This window comes from Penicillium manginii (genome assembly GCF_028828005.1).
Source record: "Penicillium manginii strain IBT 31320 chromosome Unknown utg000009l:1.0-3297300.0:1.0-3298630.0, whole genome shotgun sequence".
In the NCBI taxonomy this organism is placed as follows: domain Eukaryota; kingdom Fungi; phylum Ascomycota; class Eurotiomycetes; order Eurotiales; family Aspergillaceae; genus Penicillium; species Penicillium manginii.
In genome coordinates this window covers 3,045,308-3,067,982 of record NW_026643110.1, presented here as the reverse complement: position 1 = coordinate 3,067,982, position 22,675 = coordinate 3,045,308, and the positions used below count along the sequence as shown (strand labels likewise).

General features: G+C 52.2%; 4 protein-coding genes across 4 annotated transcripts; 2 read left to right on the top strand and 2 right to left on the bottom strand.

Moving 5' to 3' along the window:
* Nucleotides 1-765: 765 nt before the first annotated feature.
* N7533_012846 (pectin lyase-like protein) lies at nucleotides 766-9,438 on the top strand (the record flags this gene model as incomplete). The annotated part of the gene is made up of 1 exon (XM_057109496.1): nucleotides 766-9,438. The coding sequence occupies one exon, from the start codon at nucleotides 766-768 to the stop codon at nucleotides 9,436-9,438; it is 8,673 nt and encodes a 2,890-aa protein (XP_056954597.1).
* A 4,992-nt stretch (nucleotides 9,439-14,430) lies between these two features.
* Nucleotides 14,431-16,985, bottom strand: N7533_012845 (repressor protein; the record flags this gene model as incomplete). The annotated part of the gene is made up of 3 exons (XM_057109495.1): nucleotides 14,431-14,685; nucleotides 14,746-15,408; nucleotides 15,480-16,985. The coding sequence occupies 3 exons, from the start codon at nucleotides 16,983-16,985 to the stop codon at nucleotides 14,431-14,433; spliced, it is 2,424 nt and encodes an 807-aa protein (XP_056954596.1).
* Nucleotides 16,986-17,565: 580 nt separating this feature from the next.
* Nucleotides 17,566-18,414, bottom strand: N7533_012844 (fumarylacetoacetate hydrolase family protein; the record flags this gene model as incomplete). Its single annotated transcript, XM_057109494.1, has 3 exons — nucleotides 17,566-17,993; nucleotides 18,082-18,293; nucleotides 18,359-18,414. The coding sequence occupies 3 exons, from the start codon at nucleotides 18,412-18,414 to the stop codon at nucleotides 17,566-17,568; spliced, it is 696 nt and encodes a 231-aa protein (XP_056954595.1).
* Nucleotides 18,415-19,948: 1,534 nt separating this feature from the next.
* N7533_012843 (glycoside hydrolase family 76 protein) lies at nucleotides 19,949-21,461 on the top strand (the record flags this gene model as incomplete). Its single annotated transcript, XM_057109493.1, has 3 exons — nucleotides 19,949-20,039; nucleotides 20,103-20,797; nucleotides 20,874-21,461. 3 exons carry the CDS (start codon nucleotides 19,949-19,951, stop codon nucleotides 21,459-21,461), a joined length of 1,374 nt encoding a protein of 457 aa, XP_056954594.1.
* Between the last annotated feature and the right edge of the window lie 1,214 nt (nucleotides 21,462-22,675).

Genomic DNA, 22,675 nt, shown 5'->3' with positions numbered 1-22,675 from the left:
ATCGGCTTAGATTCACATTCCCGATCCTGGATCTGAATCCTCTCAGTGGGTCTAGGTCTACTAGTCTGTCTGTTTTCCCACCCTAATTGTCTGATCTGGAACCACGAGGTTTGTCCATTTCGGGACTGGCTAAGCCTAAGGTAATCAAAATGGGCAGAAAGTCTTTTTTTTTTTCTCTGATCTTCAATGTTTGATTTTGATTTTGAGTTTCAATTTTTCGATTTTCTTTCAAATTTAATCTACCAAGTGGAATCATTCAATATCATGCTAGCTACGGTGTTCTAAGCGCTAAACACCTCAAACCAATTGTCGACAGCGGCCATTTAGGATGCGCCTCTCTCTAATATTGGCATTCAGCAGGCTTGCCGTAGCACTGGAGCTCGCTGAAAGCTCATGCTCGACAACAGTTTTGGTAACTGAAACAACAACATCGACTGAAATAGCTACAGCTACACCTCCGCCTGCTGGTAAACCTATCCCGTCTCAGTCTGAGTCCATGAGCAGAGTAGATACTTACGTCATATTTGCATAGGTGCTGCAGCGATCACTGTTGCAACCGATGACACTGGGAAGTTTACGGATATTGGAAACGCCATCTCCTACGCCCAAAAACATGCGATCCCGACAGTCACCGTCTTGGCTGGTACCTACCCAGCGGTTACCGTCTCTGCTACACCGTCAGTAGCTGTGATAGGTCAATCCAATAGTCAAAATGATTACTCCCAGAATAAGGTGACCATCACAGATGAGAATTCCGCACTGGTAATGGACGGAAGCATCGGTGGTATTGAATTCAAGAATATCAATTTCGTCAACACCGGCTTGGGAACAGCACTGAGTATCGGGGGTACCAGAATTGGTCTCTACAATTGCCAGTTCATCTCACCTAGTGGGATTGGAATTGCCACCAATCCGGGCGTTGCTGTGATAGCGAATAGCCTGATAAAAGCATCAGATACAGCCATTGATGGAACTGCAACTCTATACATCTTTAACACAGCAATCATTCTACTCAAAAACGGAGGCCGAGTTGCAGAAACCAAAGGCAGTATATCAAGCGGAACTCTTTTCAACTCCACGACAGTTCTAGACCGATGTACTGTATCTGGAAAGTCTGGTGGTTCCGATAGTCAAATATACCTTGCCGCTGCAAAGGGCCCTGGTTCGGTCGTTGTGTTTCGTGGCTCTGGCCTCGACAGCTCAATCGCGGAGTCTGGGGTACACATTGACGACATAACTCAGGACGATAAAAATCTATATGCGGAGTATGACGATACTGGTACTGGTAGCTATGAGAATAATATAGACAAACGTTCCGGTTACGTGAGTCTACTATCATCCGCTGACCTTGCTCCCTTCACAATTTCTGCGGTACTCGCCAATGCGGATCCAGAGGTGGCAATCTCGGACACTTCTTGGGTTGACTCTGCCGTTATATCTGCCATAGAAAGCGCGGACGTGATAGCTCCTTCGACTTCATCTTCCACCAATCCAGCTGGCGGGAGCTCATCAGATGCAAATGGCGACGGTGCTAGCGGAAATGGAAGCTCAACCGGTGGAAATGACAGTGGAACAGATAATGATTCTGGATCCTCTGGGGATAGTTCTGGAGACGGTTCTGGTTCAGAAGACGGCACTGGCTCAGGAGACGGTTCTGGTGACGGTACTGGATCTGGTGATGGCGCTGGTGATGGTACTGGCACTGGCTCCGGCACTGGCTCTGGTTCAGGAGACGGCGCTGGCTCTGGTGATGGCGCCGGCTCTGGTGATGGCGCTGGTGATGGTACTGGCACTGGCACTGGAGACGGTACGGGCTCTGGTGATGGCGCTGGTGACGGCACTGGCTCTGGAGACGGTTCTGGCACTGGCACTAGCACTGGCTCTGGCACTGACTCCGGAGATGGTACTGGCACTGGAGGCGGCACTGGCACTGGAGACGGTACCGGCTCTGGCTCTGGCTCTGGCTCTGGCTCTGGCTCAGGAGACGGCACTGGCTCTGGAGATGGCACTGGCAATGGCTCCGGCTCTGGCTCAGGAGACGGCGCTGGTTCAGGAGATGGTACTGGCTCTGGCACTGGCTCTGGAGATGACTCTGGCACTGGCTCTGGTTCAGGAGACGCCGCCGGCTCTGGTGGTGGCTCCGGAGATGGCTCTGGTGACGGCTCTGGCTCAGGAGACGGCTCTGGCACTGGAGATGGATCTGGCACTGGCACTGGCACTAGCACTGGCTCTGGCTCCAGCGATGGCTCCGGTGATGGCGCTGGCTCCGGCACTGGCTCCGGCACTGGTGATGGCGCTGGTGATGGTACTGGCACTGGCTCCGGAGATGGCGCTGGTTCAGGAGACGGCACTGGCGCTGGTGATGGTACTGGCTCTGGTTCAGGAGACGGCACTGGCACTGGCTCTGGTGACGGTACTGGCGCTGGTGATGGTACTGGCTCTGGTGATGGCTCCGGCTCCGGAGATGGCACTGGCTCCGACGCTGGCTCTGGTGATGGCGCCGGTGATGGTACTGGCTCTGGTGATGGTGATGGCACTGGCGCTGGTACTGGCACTGGCGCTGGTTCAGGAGACGGCACTGGCGCTGGTGATGGCGCCGGCTCTGGTGATGGCGCTGGCACTGGAGACGGTACCGGCTCTGGTTCAGGAGACGGCACTGGCACTGGCACTGGCACTGGTGACGGTGATGGTACTGGCTCCGGGTCCGGAGTTAGCTCTGGTTCAGGAGATGGCACTGGCACTGGCACTGGCACTGGTGACGGTACTGGCTCTGGAGATGGTACTGGCACTGGCACTGGCGCTGGTGATGGTACTGGCTCTGGTGATGGTGATGGCACTGGCACTGGTACTGGCGCTGGCTCTGGTGACGGTACTGGCTCTGGTTCAGGAGACGGCACTGGCACTGGCTCTGGTGACGGTACTGGCGCTGGTGATGGTACTGGCTCTGGTGATGGCTCTGGCTCCGGAGATGGCGCTGGTTCAGGAGACGGCACTGGCGCTGGTGATGGTACTGGCTCTGGTTCAGGAGACGGCACTGGCACTGGCTCTGGTGACGGTACTGGCGCTGGTGATGGTGACGGTACTGGCTCTGGTACTGGCGCTGGTGATGGCACTGGCGCTGGTGACGGCTCTGGCTCAGGAGACGGCTCTGGCACTGGAGATGGATCTGGCACTGGCACTGGCACTGGCGCTGGTGATGGTACTGGCTCTGGTGACGGTGACGGTACTGGCTCTGGTACTGGCGCTGGTGATGGCACTGGCGCTGGTGACGGCTCTGGCTCAGGAGACGGCTCTGGCACTGGAGATGGATCTGGCACTGGCACTGGCACTAGCACTGGCTCTGGTGATAGCGCTGGCACTGGAGGCGGCACTGGCTCTGGCTCCAGCGATGGCTCCGGTGATGGCGCTGGCTCCGGCACTGGCTCTGGTTCAGGAGACGGCGCTGGCTCTGGTGATGGCGCCGGCTCTGGTGATGGCGCTGGCACTGGAGACGGTACCGGCTCTGGTTCAGGAGACGGCACTGGCACTGGCACTGGTGACGGTACTGGCTCTGGTGATAGCGCTGGCTCTGGAGATGGCACTGGCTCTGGTGATAGCGCTGGCTCTGGAGATGGCACTGGCTCTGGAGATGGCACTGGCTCCGGGTCCGGAGTTAGCTCTGGTTCAGGAGATGGCACTGGCACTGGCACTGGCGCTGGTGACGGTACTGGTGACGGCTCTGGTACTGGCACTGGCTCTGGCTCTGGTACTGGTGACGGCTCTGGTTCAGGAGACGGCACTGGCACTGGCTCTGGTGATAGCGCTGGCTCTGGAGATGGCACTGGCTCTGGCTCTGGTACTGGTGACGGCTCTGGTTCAGGAGATGGTACTGGCACTGGCACTGGCACTAGCACTGGCACTGGAGGCGGCACTGGCTCTGGCTCCAGCGATGGCTCCGGTGATGGCGCTGGCTCCGGCACTGGCTCTGGTTCAGGAGACGGCGCTGGCTCTGGTGATGGCACTGGCACTGGCACTGGCTCTGGTGATAGCGCTGGCTCTGGAGATGGCACTGGCTCTGGTGATAGCGCTGGCTCTGGAGATGGCACTGGCTCCGGAGATGGCACTGGCTCTGGCTCTGGCTCCGGAGATGGCACTGGCTCCGACGCTGGCTCTGGTGATGGCGCCGGTGATGGTACTGGCTCTGGCACTGGTTCAGGAGACGGCACTGGCGCTGGCACTGGCACTGGCACTGGCTCTGGTGATAGCGCTGGCTCTGGAGATGGCACTGGCTCTGGAGATGGCACTGGCTCCGGAGATGGCACTGGCTCCGACGCTGGCTCTGGTGATGGCGCCGGTGATGGTACTGGCTCTGGTGATGGTGATGGCACTGGCACTGGTACTGGCACTGGCTCTGGCTCTGGCTCCGGAGATGGCACTGGCTCCGACGCTGGCTCTGGTGATGGCGCCGGTGATGGTACTGGCTCTGGCACTGGTTCAGGAGACGGCACTGGCGCTGGCACTGGCACTGGCATTGGCTCTGGTGATAGCGCTGGCTCTGGAGATGGCACTGGCTCTGGTGATAGCGCTGGCTCTGGAGATGGCACTGGCTCTGGAGATGGCACTGGCTCCGGAGATGGCACTGGCTCCGACGCTGGCTCTGGTGATGGCTCCGGAGATGGCGCTGGCTCTGGCACTGGCACTGGTACTGGCACTGGCTCTGGCTCTGGCTCCGGAGATGGCACTGGCTCCGACGCTGGCTCTGGTGATGGCGCCGGTGATGGTACTGGCTCTGGCACTGGCTCTGGTACTGGTGACGGCACTGGCTCTGATACTGGTGATGGCACTGGCACTGGCTCTGGCTCTGGCTCCGGAGTTAGCTCTGGCTCAGGAGACGGCACTGGCGCTGGAGACGGCACTGGCTCTGGAGATGGCACTGGCGCTGGCTCTGGCTCTGGCTCTGGTACTGGCACTGGCACTGGCTCTGGAGATGGCACTGGCGCTGGCTCTGGCTCTGGTACTGGCACTGGCACTGGTGATGGAGATGGCACTGGCGCTGGCTCTGGCTCTGGTACTGGCACTGGCACTGGTGATGGTGACGGCACTGGCGCTGGCTCTGGTGATGGCACTGGCACTGGCACTGGCGCTGGAGACGGCACTGGCGCTGGCTCTGGCTCTGGTACTGGCACTGGCACTGGTGATGGTGACGGCACTGACGCTGGCTCTGGTGATGGCACTGGCACTGGCGCTGGCTCCGGAGATGGTGACGGTACTGGCTCTGGCTCCGGAGTTAGCTCTGGCTCAGGAGACGGCACTGGCTCTGGATCTGGCACTGGCGCTGGTGACGGTACTGGCTCAGGAGATGGCACTGGCTCTGGAGATGGCACTGGCTCTGGAGATGGCACTGGCTCCGGCGCTGGCTCCGGAGATGGTGACGGCACTGGCGCTGGCTCTGGTGATGGTTCTGGTGACGGCACCGGCTCTGGTTCAGGAGACGGCACTGGCACTGGTGGCGGTACTGGCTCTGGAGATGGTACTGGTGCTGATGATGGTACTGGCGCTGGTGATGGTACTGGCACTGGTTCAGGAGACGGCACTGGCGCTGGCTCTGGCACTGGCTCTGGAGACGGTACTGCCGCTGGCTCTGGTGATGGCTCTGGAGACGGCACTGGCACTGGCACTGGTGACGGTAATGGCTCTGGAGATGGTGACGGTAATGGCTCTGGAGATGGTACTGGTGCTGGTGATGGTGACGGTACTGGCTCTGGCTCCGGAGTTAGCTCTGGCTCAGGAGACGGCACTGGCGCTGGTGACGGTACTGGCACTGGAGATGGCACTGGCTCCTCTGGTTCTGGAGATGGAAGCTCTTCCGGATCTGGAGACGGTGATGGAAGCACCTCTGGTGATGGAGACGGAAATGGATCCTTTGGTGATGGAAGTTCATCTGGCGCAGGAGATGGAAGTTCATCTGGCACAGGAGATGGATCGGACAGTAGCTCAGGCAATGGCTCTGGAGACGGCAATGGATCCTCTGGTGACGGAAGTCCATCTGGCTCTGGAACCGGTTCATCCGAAGATGGCAGTGGGAGTGCAGATTCCTCATCTGGTGGTGGTACTGCTGGTGGTGAGGATGGAGGAAGTGGAAAAGGAAGTGGAGATGATAGCGGCAGCGGCAGCGGTGGCTCCGTGACGGGCAACCCCCAACCGTCAACAACTCTCGTCGTCTCAATCTCCCCCTCCCCCGGTCAGTTTAACAATGTCACTGCCGCTCTTTCTGCCCTACCGGACAAAGGTGATTGTACAATCCTCATTCAAGCAGGTGATTATGAGGAGCAAATCTCTATCAACCGATCCGGGCAGACTATCCTTCGGGGAGAAACCGACTTTCCCAACGATTACACGCAGAACAAAGTCACCATTAAAGTCTCAAGCACCTCATCTAGTCCGGACATAGATGGAGATTCGGCTGTCATCAAAGTCAATACATCCGGCGCAACGGACTCTGTGGCTTTGTACAACATCGACTTTTTCAACACCGCCTCTCCCTTGGCCGTGAGAGATGCATTGGCCGCTGATTTTGATGGACGGGTGGCTGCTTACGGATGTTCATTCATCAGTAATCAACATACTCTTCTTGCCAATCAAGGCACCCAAGTATTATCGAATTGTTACATCGAAGGATCCACCGACTTCATATGGGGATTCTCAACCGCCTTTCTTCACCAATCATCCATCGCTACAAACGCACCGGGTGGATCGATTGCGGCACATGGGAGAGAATCTGACAGTTCAACGGGAGGGTTTGTCATGGATAACTGCAGGGTAATCGAGACGAACTCATCCGGCGATAATGATCGATCCTACGCCAACAAGAATAACGTTGGCACGACCTACCTCGGAAGACCCTATTCAGAGTACAGTCGTGTGGTCTACATGAATTCATTCTTGGAAAAGCACATCAATCCCGCTGGATGGACAATTTGGTCACAAAGCGGCCACCGGACCGGTCATGTCCTTTTCGGCGAGTACGGTAACTCTGGTCCGGGCAGTTCAGGCCACCGCGCACCGTACGTGACCAAATTGAACAAGAACGAGGCTGAGAGATACAGCTTGTCAAATTGGATCGGCGATACATCATGGCTTGACAGGAAAACCTATATGTACGCTCCTTCGTATGCACTGCCTGGTTTGGCAGCCTCCAGTACAAGCCCGGGTTCCTCGGAGAACGCTGTTCATGATGGAACCAAGCCACCCCCTGGTGCATATGTGGTCTCTCAATCAAAGGTGCCTGGTACAAAGAGTTTCAGCAGCATTCAAGAAGCATTGGACAGGTTGCCCGCTTCGGCTATTGGGCCATACACGATTTTCATCTTCCCGGGGACATACGAGGAGAAGATTACGGTCAGACAAGCTGGTACCGTCATACTGATGGGATATTCAGAATCACCAAGACAGTATTCCGATAATCAAGTGACAATACTCCATGTGGATGAACAAGACACGGCTCCCGGCGACATTAGTAGCCACACCGCCACTGCTTCCTTCACGGAGGGGATCGTGCGAGCGATCAATATCAACTTTTCCAGCACAAACGGAAAATTCGAGAAGAAAGCGTCCCTCGCTTTGGCAGTTGAACCTTCTAGCCATGTCAGTCTGTATGGCTGCCAGGTTATTGGCAACCAGAATACGCTCCTGGTCAATGGATTATTCTTCGCTTCGAATAGTTTGATTCAAGGCAATGTAGACATGATATGGGGTGGAGGATCAGGATATTTCCTGAACTCTCATATTACACCAAATCAAGGTGATTTGAGTCTTACTGCTGACCGGCGAGGTACTCGGACTAAACGTGGGGGTTTTGTCTTCGACCAATGCACCATTACGCCGGCGGACCATTCGGGATCTATATCGGGCATATCCCTCGGAAGACCTGAGAATTCATATGCGCGTGTAGCGTATGTATTTTCTTATCTGAGCTCGATTGTTGAGGAAACCGGGTGGGAAGAGGGCTCAAGTGCCATTCCTCGAACGACTCATGTGCTTTTTGGCGAGTACAAGAATAGTGGACCGGGGTCGGACACATCTCAGCGTGTCAACTTCGCGACTCAATTGGACGATACTACCGCTGCTCAGTTTGAAATAGCAAATTTTTTCTCAGAAACCTCTTGGGTTGACTTCGATTACTTTTCTGGCACTCCTTTCGTTGCCGGTCAGTCTGGTGAAACACCGTCGCCTTCGTCCTCGACCACTGACTCCGATCCTGAGAATCCGGCAACAAAGACCACCACTAGCACGTCTGTTACAACCGATTCAGAGACCTCTACAATTACAGTCACTGCAGCCGACGGGACCTCTACAACTACATCAATAAAAACCCCTCCCGTGACAGGCGCTTCTTCTTCCCATGTTATCACAACAATCCCCACCATCTCAACGACCATCCTCATCACTGTTCCGATTTACATCTCGACCAAGACGTTGACGATAACAATCGACGTTGAACCCACGATAACCGCTGCCTCCGCCATCCCTGCAACGTCAGCTGATAAGCCCGCTGTGGAGACTGTGCGTGCGAAGGATATCAACAAGACAGTTGAATCAACACTCTTAGTAACTCACACCAAGACCGAGTCGCCCTCCACCATGACAGAAATAACCACTGTGACCGATGCTCACACAATTCGACCTTCCCCCTTAACAACAACTCGGACTATCACAATGAATGTCAATCCTGGGCGAACAAGCACGCTAGAAGGGAAACCTTTGGTTGTTACCTCGACCAACACACTATCGGCAACTTCCACGATTAGATTTACCACAGAATTGAGTTGTATTGGATCGAAAAAGGCAAAACGCGCTGGTCCTACGCCCCTCGCAGCTCCCGCAATCACTACAACGGCCATTGAGCTGTCTACAGTCACATCCTTCGTGACAACAACTACTGTTACAGTTCCAGGTTCCACTTCATATTTAACTGATGTGATGACCAAAGCACAACCAGGCCATGGATCAGCTGCATCAGCCGCGATTGCAATGGCAACCACAACTGTCACAAAGACCTTCACTAAGACTATATCTTCCGGAGTTTCATTCATTACGATCACCAGGACGATGTCCACCTCAAAGACCAAAATTGGCACCGTGAAAACAGAAACCTCCACGACTACAATGGCTGGATCCACTAAAACCATAACCAATGTTGAGACTGTTACTTTGAATACCACGACGAAACCCTCTCCTTCAACGACTACGATCACGAAGACGTTGAAAGGGAAGTCAACCATTACTCTTCCAAGACTCACGTCAACAACCATTGAAACCAGTACGCACTACAAGGCAGCTCTCGTGACGGTGACCGCTCGTCCCACATCTACCAAAACTGAAACGCTTAAGACTACAACCACCACCGTCGAAACTGTGACGAAAACACTCAAGGGGGCTTCTACCTGTGACTCTTCTTGAAAAACCACACTCTATTCAACCTGTTCACAAGACCAACATACATACGACTTTGCAATTATCTTGCTCTTTTTTTCTTTTCTTTATTTTTCTTTTGCATGACCCACCCCAATCCCGAGGCGCGGTTAGACTGTTTGTGCTTTCTACTCTTTTTTCTTCTGCATTTCTTTTTTTTCTTTTCTTTCTTTTGTTTCTTTATATTCTTTTTCATTTCTCCCTTCTAATCCGAGCCCATGTAACTAAATTGTGGAACACCATACATTGAACTCAATCAACCTCCACCTACTCTGTCATATCTTTAATTCGTCAAGAAAAATCTTCACATAATCGCCTTCCAACATGAGACATTTTTCCTTCTTGCCATCCAATTCTTCACTAGCTTCTCTTAGGAGAAGAGCCCGTGTTCGGCGACCAAAGGTTCACTCCTTCACTCCCTGCAATGTTGTTTTCGTGGAGTGCGGCTCTGGACCCCGTCTGTTTGGCTGCCCCCCGATGCAAAAAATCCCCAAAAAAAAGAATCAATAAGGCGATGCATCTCCTATCGGCCTGCTATGTACAGCCAAATTCGGCTATATCGGTATAACAAAGGTCGCAAGGTCCGAGCAAAATGGCTGCGTTAGCCGGATTTGTCTCACAACCGACCCTAAACTGACTCGCGTTCGTTTATTCCACCGCCCTTCTGGAGTACAGCAGTATTCGAAATTGGCTTCCATGTTTTACACAGAGAAACTCCAAGCCGATCGTGAAACCGCCTAGGCTAAATTAAGTTAGACTACAGATCACCCCAGCGTGACAGAACGGAAGTGTAAACTATATGACAAGACAATACGTTGTGGCGGGTTCGCTCTGATTACGAGGTTTTTCCCAGTTATTCGTTGAGGTGTCGGTATCGTCACATGACGGAGTCTTAGCTTTAGTTCTACCTTCCCGTGAAGGGAATAACTTCTGGAATACATCGATCTCTACATCGACTGTGTGCCCTGGTGAATCATCATTTAAATACCATACGGTCCCACCAATAGGATCGGGAATTCTCAACGTCTGGGGTCACCACCTCGTTTCGAAGAGAAAAAAGCCGTCTATATCTTTTTCTAAATATAGAATAAAGCACCTGACATTTTTAGCGCCCGAAACATCACCGAATAGTGAGGCTGAGGATGGACTTTCCGCCCAAGTTGGGACCTTGCATCTACCCCGGAAACCTTGGAAGGCAGAGCATACATGGTATATGAGCTATGACATCTTCACATATATTGTTCGGTGACAAAAATCGGGGTAACCAGGTGGGAATCAATTACGGATCGGTCCATCTACCCCCGGGTAGGTTTCACAAGACCCTTACCAAGCTCAAATTGACTAATATTATTGACCCAGAGCGACCGGAAACCCCACCCACTCCCCTCTCAACCGTCCCGTTCCGTCGCGACCCAGACTTTGTCAGTCGTGATACACTACTCGATCAGATACATGAAAAGGTCTCCGTCCCAGGATCTAGGATAGCCCTTGTGGGCATCGGTGGTATCGGGTGAGTGCAAAGCAGTTAAGGCAGTGGGTTGTTGCTGACGGGCCGAAAGGAAATCACAACTCAGTATCGAGTACTCCTACCGAGTCCGATCTGAATCGCCGTCGACATGGGTTTTCTGGGTCCATGCAAGTAACGCGGCCCGGTTCGAGCAAAGTTTCCGGGATATCGCCGACCAGGCCAAGATTCCGGGGCGTCACGATCCCACAGTCAACATATACCAACTCGTCGAAAGTTGGCTCCGGGATGGCAAGAGAGGAAAGTGGTTACTGATTCTTGATAATATTGATGATGGCGGTTTTCTTCGCCAGCCCTCGGCAACAGGTCAGCAGAATCTGCAGGTCGGCCAAAGCAAAACCTCCACAAAGCCACTATTGGAATTTCTGCCCCGAAGCCCGAACGGATCAATAGTTCTTACAAGCCGGAGCCAAGAAGTGGCGTTGAAAATTGTCGATCACCAGGACATCATCAAAGTCAAGCCAATGGAAAAGCCCGAGGCGATAGAACTTCTCCGACGAAAAGTCGGGCTACCAGCAGAAACACCTGATATTCTAAAGCTAGTGGAAGAACTAGACTTTATGCCACTAGCGATCATACAGGCGGCCGGCTATATCGCACATCGAGCGCCCCGCTGTTCGGTATCGCAGTACCTAGAGATGTTTCAGAAGAGTGATCGCGAAGCGACAAAGCTTCTTGATTATGAGGCAGGCCACCCCTATCGAGATTGGGAGGCAAAGAATTCGATCCTGGTCACATGGAAAATATCTTTCGAGCATATTCGAAGTATAAGACCGTCGGCCACTGATTTACTTTCTCTTATGAGCTTTTTTGACCGACAGGGAGTCTCAGAGAATCTTCTCCGAGTCTATGACAAGATACAAAACAACACTTCGAGCTCGGAGGAAACCACGTTTGGGTACAACGACAATGATACAGATCATAATTTTGAGGATGATATAACAACACTAAGAGACTTTTCATTTATCTCCATCAATAGGGACAGCACAGTGTTCATGATGCATCGGCTGGTGCAACTAAGTGTGCACGTATGGTTGAAAGCTAATCGACAGCTAGAACGATGGAAGGAGCAATTTATCATGGCCTTGTGGCAACGGTTTCCCACTGGTAAATATGAAAATTGGGCACAGTGCCAGTCGCTCTTTCCACATGTGAAATCAGCCATGTCACAAAAACCAGAATCACATGACTTTCTAGAGAAATGGGCTACGCTACTTTATAATGGGGCGTGGTATGCACGGGAAATTGGGAATATTAGAGAATCACGGGATATGGCATCCGAATCGCGGAACCAAAGATTGTTAATATTTGGATTTGATAGTGAAAAGACTCTTGGTAGCTCTGCAATGTTAGGAGAAGCTTACCGACTTGAGGGACAGTGGGGAGATGCGGAGCAGCTCGAGGTGCAGGTCATGGAGACGAGCAAGACGAAGCTCGGGGCCGACCATCCTAACACGCTGACGAGCATGGCCAACCTAGCATCGACGTATAGGAACCAGGGCCGATGGGAAGAGGCGGAGCAGCTTGTGGTGCAGGTCATGGAGACTCGTAAGACAAAGTTCGGGGCTGACCATCCCGACACGCTGACGAGCATGAATAACCTAGCATCAACGTATAGGAACCAGGGCCGATGGGAAGAGGCGGAGCAGCTTGAGGTGCAGGTCATAGAGACAAGCAAGACGATGCTCGAGGCTGACCATCCCAACATGCTAACGAGCATGGCCAACCTAGCATTGACGTTCTGGAACCAGGGCCGGTGGGAAGAGGCGGAGCAGCTTGAGGTGCAGGTCATGGAGACTCGCAAGACAAAGTTCGGGGCTGACCATCCCGACACGCTGACGAGCATGAACAACCTTGCTCATACCCTTAGGTCGTCGGGTCAATACACAGCCGCTTTGCGGTTGATGGCGGATTGCGTTCAGCTTCTCGACCGAAAACTAGGCCCTGACCATCCGCATACTATATCTTCCAAGTCTGCTTTAAACGAATGGCGCGGGAAGGTTGACTCCCTGTCTTCACAGCTCACTAAACCGCCGACGGACACCAAAGAGGCCTCAATCCTACGCAATTCCACGGAAACCTCCGAGCAAGTTTCTAGACCTGGCGGTCGTCGTAAGCGGACAACAATATTTCGCCTCTTTGGCAGAAAGTAGGAAAGGCCTCTTTTCAATTTCTCTGCAGTGGAGCTTTTCTTGGTGATAGTTTATATAAATCATCAGATCAACATATTCTGTTATCACGAAGGTGAACGGCTCATATCTCACTAAATGTAAGATTGTAACATCAATAGCTAGAACCTTAGAAGGTTCTAGAAAATGTTTTGACTATATCCATAGATAACTTACGGGGCCGTATTAAGTCTCATGTTTTGCTCCATACGCAAAGACTATCCAAAACAGGGATGATCTGTAGCCTATTTTAATTTGCTTGAGGCAGTTTCATTATCGTCTTGGCGGTGGGGCTTGAGATAGTTTCTGTGTAAAACATAGAAGCCAATTTCGAACATTGCTGTAAGACCGAATGGATGCCTAATCATGGCGAGGGCCTCCCAATAAATACTACGGAGTAGTCAATACGGAATATCCACCTGGGCACCCAGTCAATAGTTAGTCATACCCACACACAATCCTGAGTAGGATCTATACTGCAATGCTCATGCATTGATGGTGCATCACAGCTGCATCGTGTTACCGAGAATGTTAGGCATTGACTAGTGTACTGCGAGGTGATTGGCAAACTGATTAAAAACCGGCACATTGGCTATGATAAAGTACAACTTGAACCAGAGAAGGGCCACCGTGGACCTTGGTTGACACCTGTGGGGATTCGCTATTCTTCACTGGACTGGGCTCTCATCGCAATGGATCGAATGCGTGAAAAGAATCCATGAGTATCAATCTGACAACTTTGGCATACCGGCCATGACATACTAGAATCAACAGCCCGTGGGAAACACTGTACGACAATTAGGATAACTGTATAGTATTAGACAATCACAAAGTATCAACGACTCGAATACTCCAAGGTTTACTGTCAGTGTACGAAAATGAATTTCTATCCAAAGAATCCGAGTCTTTTCTACAACCTACCCCAGGTGGGCACGGGCAGTCCCCAGCTTAAGGGCTTCCAACCTTGGAAGGTTGTCATCATGATATTTGGCAAACGTACCTACCTAGGCAGGTAGTACCTACGTAGGTACTACTAGTACTAGTAGTAGGTAGTAGTAAACTATATATCCATGGTTTTCATTCACTCATCTCTGTGCTATATAAGAACAATTATGCACATTGCCACACCCGTATAACAGGCCATGTCAACTGATCACCTCGTGACAGCCAATAAACTTACTAGAACGGTCATATTGACAGCAAGAAAGCGGTTTCCGACACGCATTTAGTCGATCCAGCAATGATGGTCATGGCATTCGATTCCTGTGCTAGACGATCCATCCTTGTCTATGAACAAACACCATCCAGTCTGGCCTGGATAGTCTTATCATCAAACCGCCCATCATCGCCCTTGTAATTGCGGAGCACCTCAACAGTCATCAGTCGACGAGGCGCTTTCCGACCTGTCATCAATTCGAATTGCGCAATGCCTTGTTCGATCACGTTCTCTAGTCCATCAGAAAGAACCCACGGTCGTCCAGTATCAGCCCGAATGCGACGCATTTGCAGGAGGAGAGGGGTGTCTAGGGGTTTGTAGGCCAACTTGAGGCAGTTAGGTTAGTATGAAAGTCATTCAGAGTTGGGGTTCTGGGTAGGACTTACTTCTAGAACAACACCCCCAGTCGGACTTCCCAGCCATTGAAGAGGCATCTCGAAGTTCGCCGGGGGCTCATCTCGATCCGGGTCGGCCGGTACACAAGACGCAATGAGACTAGGCGGATTGGCATCGTCTGGCCAGTCATCCTGAGTGGAACGTAAGATGCGCACCACATCCGCAGAATCAACCTGCGATGAAGCCCATGAGTTGAAGTGCCTTGCCACCTCGTTGGCTCGAGATTGCGTTCGGTTGTAGATGAAGATCTTCCGGCAGCCAAGTCGGAGCATCGCGTATATAGCCGAGCGAGCCATTCCACCTGCGCCGATGACTAGGCCTGTGGTTTTGGCACTGATTGCGTTACGCGGGGAGAGGTGGCGGGTAAAACAAGTCATGATTCCCACCCAATCAGTATTCTCTCCATACCATCCGAGCACAGGGCCAGCCTGGTTCCGTCGGCTAGCTTGCTCTCGAAGGGGGTAGATTGTACCGTCAGAGGAGCCTCGTAACGGCATGATAGTGTTAATAGCACCGATGGCCTCGGCGTGTTGACTCTTGGCAGCAAGTTTGTGGTATGTGTCGACTCGCCAGGGCTGAACAACACTCGACCCTCCAAATTGGGGGTCCTTGCGAAGGCGATCCAGTATAGCGAGCGAGGGGAGTCGGGGATGCTATATTGATGGCTCATTCCACAATGCTGGATGGCTGCATTATGCATCGCGGGCGATAAACTATATGTCACATTTGCGCCGAGAATGCAAAACTGTAACGGGTCTAGTACATAGCTCTGGAAAAGCGCTCGGACGGCGTCTCGCGATGTAATCTGTGAATCACGTTCGTTCTCCTCTGACCGAGTGATAGCTGGGTGCGTCACGCTGGTCAGAATTGAATTGAAAACTTGTGATGTCCGTCCAAGGCGACCGATATTATAAGCGATGAGGGGAGGATGTTCGCCTGGCATTGACCGAATGCGATTGGTGAATTCTAGGACTGTCGCGTTGTCCTCGCGTGAGGTTGCGACACGCAGGAATCGGACTAGCTGACAGTCCATCTTTTTTGCTTCTTGGTAGGAGTGCACGCACGTCTCGTCCTCCCACTTGATATCGGAAGACGGCTCAAAAACCCGTTGGCCGATAATCTTGGTCTTTCCTCGAGCCCGGATCACTCGGGCAAGTCGGGTCGGGTTCCGTTCGAGGTCGACAACCAGGTATTCGACAGCTAGTCGCAGTCCATGTTCCAATATATCGAAGTACTGCAAATCTGGCGCATCGGCCGCGCCAATGCCGGTGGGAGACGTGTCGACAGAAAGAATCACGGGGGCCTGCGCATTGCGTCGTAAGATCGAGACCTGTTTGCTGATCACATTCGGCATATCGGGGCCCCATCGGTCGACGCAGAGTTCAATGGCATCACCTCCCGATTCCAGCTCGGGGAGATTGACATTATCGGCGATGAGATCTGATGAGCGAATAAAAATGGCATGTGTATAGGACCGAAGTTCTGGGGGCGTCTCTAGCAACACAAATGGCGAATCGTAACTCGAGTGATTCACATCGACACCTGTCACAAAGCGAACGAAACGGGTGAAGTCTTCCTTGACTTCCTGCAGCTTAAACGAGTAAGCAGCGGATCGTGGGTCCGGAGTACCATCATCAGACCCGACGCGCGTCCGGTCCTCCACATTAAAGAACTCGAAATTGGAGCAAGTGCGGTGAAGTGGATCGCCCTCACGCAGAAGTCGGACCGACTGGTCCTCCAACCCGAGAAGCTGTTGTATGCGGTCGATATCGCGGACGAGATGCACGACAGGGTGTGTCTGAGAATAGAGGCGAAGGTGGTCCTGAACCGGGCGCGTAAGACTTCCGAGTCCGCACTCAATGACACAGCCGGTTTTATGATTGTCCAGCATCAATTTGAGCACCTCAATATCTCTGCGCTGAAACTCCTGACTGCCATATTGTTTGAGGTATTCATGTCGGGTGACGCCTGTCGCCTCGCGGAAGTAGTGATCTTCAGTGATAAACCGGCGCTTCAGGGCTGTGGCGGCGACAAATCCAAGGGACCGCTTGCCACAGCCGCGAATACCTACTAGCACCAGTGAGGCATGGGGGTCGAATGCGCGAGGGATAATCGGGGTGATCGGAGTGGTCGAGGAGGTCGAGGTAATTGTGGGAGGAGGAATCGTGGGGGAGGCGGAGGTGGAAGAATTGGGTTCCGCGTCATGGACGCGAGACTTCAAGTCAAGCATGAGGGCGGTTTCGAAGTTTCCTGGGAATATTTGTAGGTCGAGGCGAGGTAAAAGTGCAGGATGAGGCAGGTTCAACTACTTTGAGTACACGCGTGCCATGATCGGGGCAGCACCATGCATACCAACTCGCGCATTAAGGGGAAGTTGAGGGGCTACACAGCAGCAGTAGCGGCAGTAGTAGTAGCAGTCACGGTAGAGCAGAGCAATAGCAGATCTCGAGAAAGAGAAAATGTGGAGAGGAAAGTTCCCCGGCCGCAAACAGGTGAAGGACGAAAAGGTGGGGAGGTTTCTTATCGCTGAAAGTGCCGGAGGGGAAAGGAATTACCCGGTTGAATTGTAGGGAATATATGAACATCAGACTATGCATGGGATCTAAATAATATATACAACAGCTAAATATACACTTGGAGACTCACAGAGTATATCTATAGTACTAGTATTCATGGTAGTATTCTTATTTCCCAGTGTCACCAAATTTGTGCAACATTCGCCTCTATATTTACTCACTCATCCCCTCCCATCTCATCCCCGGGTTGTCCGAGCGAAACCCTGTCAGAGAAGCTTGACCTCCATCGACCATCTAGGTCTCTTTAAACTCGTACCGACCCTCGCGGTCTTGCACCTCCACCTCAATGCGTCCCTCCTCAATCTCCTTGCCATCCACTTCAATTGTGGCCCGCATCACATCACCCGCCTGGACCTGACCCACTCCCTTGGGGGTGCCGGTCAGCACAATATCGCCCTTCTCCAGGGTCATCACACGTGAGATCTGAGCCAGCTGGTGGTGGATCTGGTGTAGCATCAGGCTAGTCGAGTCCGCTTGGCGTTCAGTGTTTCCGACGCGGAGGCGCAGGAACGCGTCGTGGGGGTTCGGGATGCGCGATTTGGCAATTTCCTGCGAAATGGGCAGAAAGGTGTCGAAGCCCTTGGCGATGGACCAGGGAAGACCCTTCTTCTTGGCCTCCTCTTGAACGTTGCGGGCAGTCATGTCAATGGCGAGGATGTAGCCTTTGCGATGCACAAATGATGATTAGCAGACTATCCTATCTAGTCGGCCTGAAGCGAGCACGGGAAAATGAGAAGGCAGGGCACTAACTCTGAATAGCATCCAAAGCACCTTGCTTGTCCTCTGGGTCTAAATCCCGGACGGTCTTGCCGATGACCAGACCCAATTCGACTTCATAATGCAGGTTGACACCCTTGGGGCGGAGAACGGGGCCGGCGCCGGGGATAAGGATAGAGGAGGAGGGCTTGAGGAAGAAGAAAGGCTGCTTGGGGGTGGTGTTGTTCAACTCGGCGATGTGGTCGCTATCTCATGGAAGGTCAAGGTCAGCCAAGGCACAGAGGGCAGAGGGAGGGTGGAGTTCACGCACGCGTAGTTACGGCCGATGCACATGACCTTGCGGCAATTGGCGCGGATGGAGGCCATGATGAGTGGTTAATGGGAAAGGGAAAGGGAAAGGGGTACGAGGAGTATGAGAAGTCGGATAGCGGTGCAGTGGGAGGGGAGGAAGTTATAGCGGGAAATCCGAAGTGGAATGGAGGCGGAAGTGGAAGTCCGGGGGGGGGAAGCTCGGATGTCCTCCGGCGATGCGGAGAAGCCGCTTGTATCTTTAACCACTGGCACTTAAAAGGTGATGCAAGAGATGTGATACTAGAAATATTTGTATTTTGTATGGTTGATCAAATTGTCTGTACTATACTTAGGTAGGTACCTATGTAGATTCCTCGTAGTAGCTTGAACTCATAGCTAATGACGCCTGGTACTCAAGTTGTATATTTACAAAGTCGGCCGCACGAGCCGAGCATCTCGGGCTAACCAACCGATGGAACTGAGAGTGGTATTACTAGTAGTATCGAAGTTTAATTCTAGATTTACAATGCCAATACTATATATTTTAGGTATCCCGATAGCTTGCCGTCACGGTGTCTTCAAGCATAATAGGATTATGAGGCCCGCAGTGCCGTGGAGATGCCGCATCTTGAAGATACTAGTCACTTCAAGTTGTCTCTGGGCACTTCAGACCAATGGTAAAATTTGTCGCAGAAACAAGAATTCTGTATCCCAATCGGGATATGTGATACCCAAAGTATGAGGTTTATAAAATAGTAAGAAAAGGCAAAGTGATACATTGATGCATTGATGCCTTGATGCCTTGATGCCTCGGTATATGAGTCAGCTGTTGATTACTAATGTGGGGCTTGGACCCTGTGGGCGTCCAATTTCAATTTCCCTCTGCTTGGACCCTTTGGACTGAAGCGCCACGCTTATTATTTCCTCCAAAAAGAAGAAATGGGGGGTTGTACCCGTACTCCGTGGTGATACGTTCTCCATGAACCATTCTAGTACTCTAAGCTCTGTGCAGTTTCCACCTGGTCTTGCCAGACAGCCCACAGCACACGCACACCGATCTCCCGGTTCTCAGCGGATCAACGTGGGTCAATAAGTGGACTAGGGAACTCATTGTTGGTGCATCTCGGATCCTTAATTGACCTTAATGTCCCACAGCCTTGTCTTTCCCCTGGCGCGAGGGGGCTTTCCCCTAGACCCGATCGCGCCAAGCTGTCTTATATCTGCGGGCTGGGGCTTGTCGTATTCTTGGAGAGGCGCCAAGGAATACTAGTTTTCCTGGGAGAAGGTCATTCCATCGCCCCTTTACGGAGTAACTGTGGTATGCTAGATGTAGTATACTAGATATCGTATAGTAGATATACTATATCATATCATTCACTATCGTACTCCGAGTATACTGAAGGAACTGCCACCGCCACTGGGCCCACCGAACCCAGTGACACCCAGTGACACTCCCGCTTGGGTAAACCCAGTGACACCCTGACAACCCCATCTGGACCTTTTTCCCTTTTCCCCACTGTCAGCTCTTCTCTATTCTCCATTCTCTCTTCTTACTCCCCTTCCTTCCCCCCCTCATTTCTGATGCCCTACATCTTCCACTCGTTTTGACATGATCCTCTCCAACTGGATGGCCTCCCTCCTGGCCGGCTTCATCGCCGTCCAGGCGGCTTTCGCCATCGACATCACCGTTAACGATCAGGGTTCGTTCTCTCCTACTTCCAAGCATTTTCGCCCCGCTGACCCCAAGGCTTGTCTTTGATTAGCTTCCCTGTCCAAGGCCGCCAAGCAGGTCGCAACTGACATGATGAGCTACTACAACGATCGCGATTCAAAGAATATCCCCGGAAAGTTCGACGGTACTTGGTGGGAGGGTGGTTCCATGTTCATGATCCTCATTCAGTATTGGTTCTTGACCGGTGATGATCAATTCAACGCCGCCGTTCAAGAAGGTATGTACTGGCAAAAGGGCGACGACGATTTCTTCCCTTCCAACTACAGCTCCTATCTCGGAAACGATGATCAGGTCTTTTGGGGCCTCGCCGCCATGACTGCCGCCGAATTGAACTTCCCCGAACAGGACGGTCAACCGTCATGGGTCTCTCTCGCGCAGGGTGTGTTCAACACCCAGGTTCCCCGCTGGGACACCACCACCTGTAAGGGTGGTCTACGCTGGCAGATCTGGCCCTACCAGGATGGCTACCAGACCAAAAACGCCATCTCGAACGGTGGTCTCTTCCAACTGTCTGCTCGGCTCGCACTTTACACCCACAATCAGACCTACGCCCAGTGGGCCGAACACATCTGGGACTGGAGTGCCACCACGCCACTCCTCAAGGAGAAGAACTGGAATATTGCCGATTCCACCACCCCCGCAACACAATGTACAGATCACGGTGACTGGCAATGGACCTATAACTATGCGACTTACATCAGCGGTGCCGCCTACATGCACAACTACGTATGATCTTCCCCCGCATTCCACTCTCCATTCTTGATCCCACGCGCCGATCGCTAACCACTCCACATGCACACAGACCAACGGAACAGAATCGAAATGGAAGGAAGGTGTTGAGGGCTTGCTGGGCACCTCAGAGCAGTTCTACCCGACCAAGGGTTTTGGCAAGGACGATGGCTCGATATTGGTGGAGATCACCTGTGAAGCGATCGAGAAGTGCGATCGTAACCAGCGAACCTTTAAAGCCTACTTCGCTTCTTGGCTCGCCTGGCTGACTCTGATCGTTCCGGGTACATCTGATCAGATCATGCCGAAGCTCCAGACCTCCGCAGTGGCTGCCACTAAGACTTGTGTCAAGAATGGCCACCTCTGTGGCATCCAGTGGTACATGCAGGCCTCGGATGGAACGGATGGCTTGGAGCAACAGTTGGCGGTGCTGGGTGTTCTCAACGCTAATCTGGTCCCATTGAAGAACGCAGCACCTTTCTCATCAGACAACGGCGGTACTTCGAAGAGTAACCCGAATGCTGGTACCAACTCATCCAGCACCAACACCGTCATCCAGAAACCCATCACGACTGGCGACCGAGCAGGTGCCGGAATTCTCACCGTCATATTTGTGACGGGTTGGGTGGTAGCGGTTACCTGGATAATTCGTGGTGGTTAAGAAGAGGTTCTCCAAAGACTTCTACTATTACCCTTTTTTCTCGCTTCTTCTTCTCGCGTTCCTTTGGCGACCCCGTGGGTGCTGTCTTGTCTTATAAATTCCCTTTTTCTTTTCTACCTGTATTTATGTTGGACTTCCCTGCCAGAAGTTCTTTCCTCTTTCTCCTTCCTTTTCAACTCTTGATACTGGCGTGGCGTGATGTGGCGTGTACCTGGGATGTTCGGCGTCTGGAACTCTGCCTTTTATGACTTTTCTCCGAACAATGGACTGCACCTCGATTGACGAGACTGCTTTCAATTAAATCTGGATTACTTACTTGCAGCATTGCAGTATTGCAAGTAGTGACTGTGACTATTTTGTAGGGTTCAAGTAGAGCCATGAGTCATGTCGATCACGAAGTACGGGGTATCTACAATGTTGGGTGGGAGAAGTTACCGAGTTGCCGTTACAGTTGCAGTTGCAATTTACATATGACAGACGGCGGGGATTACTGTAACGCTAGGGGCTGGGCACATTTCATATGAAATTGAATTGTACTCTCATACGGAGTAACTGCACTCCCAATGCGGTGAACCCAATTTATTGACAGGAGATCGCCCGGTCCAGACGCAATTGGCCAAATGTTAGGACGTTAAATGGTTCATGATGTACGGAGTAAAAAGTCCTACCAGTACGTGCTACGGAGTATTTAAATCCGAATCACTTTCCAATAGATACATTAGTGTTGTACGGAGTACATTCAAAGGCCAGCCAACCACCGTCAATATTGGCTGAAACGCACACGCAATTGCAAATCGAGGGGCGCAGGTAGTGTACAGTACCATACTGTAATATACTCTTGTTTACTCAGTAATTACACAACCCCCGGGTAGAGATTGTAGATTACAGCATCAGTACACTGCCGTTACATATCTGGTAATATGCAGTACACAATCATTACACACAATCCGTCAGCCTTCAGCCTTCCTCTCTCTTCCGGCCCCTTCGACCTCCACCTCCTTTTTATCCTTCATCACTTCGTCTATCTCTAGAGACCTTCATTATCTCTTGTTATCCCACGAATTCTCTTTGTCACTTTATCCTTCCGAGTGGGGGATGATCCGCTACCCAACCTTCGACCTCGCTCCACTTCCGTCTTTTCCACTGTCATACACCCCAATCGCCGCAATCAACTCATGAACCCTTCGGTCCTCACCTCTTCGACCCCGCGACTC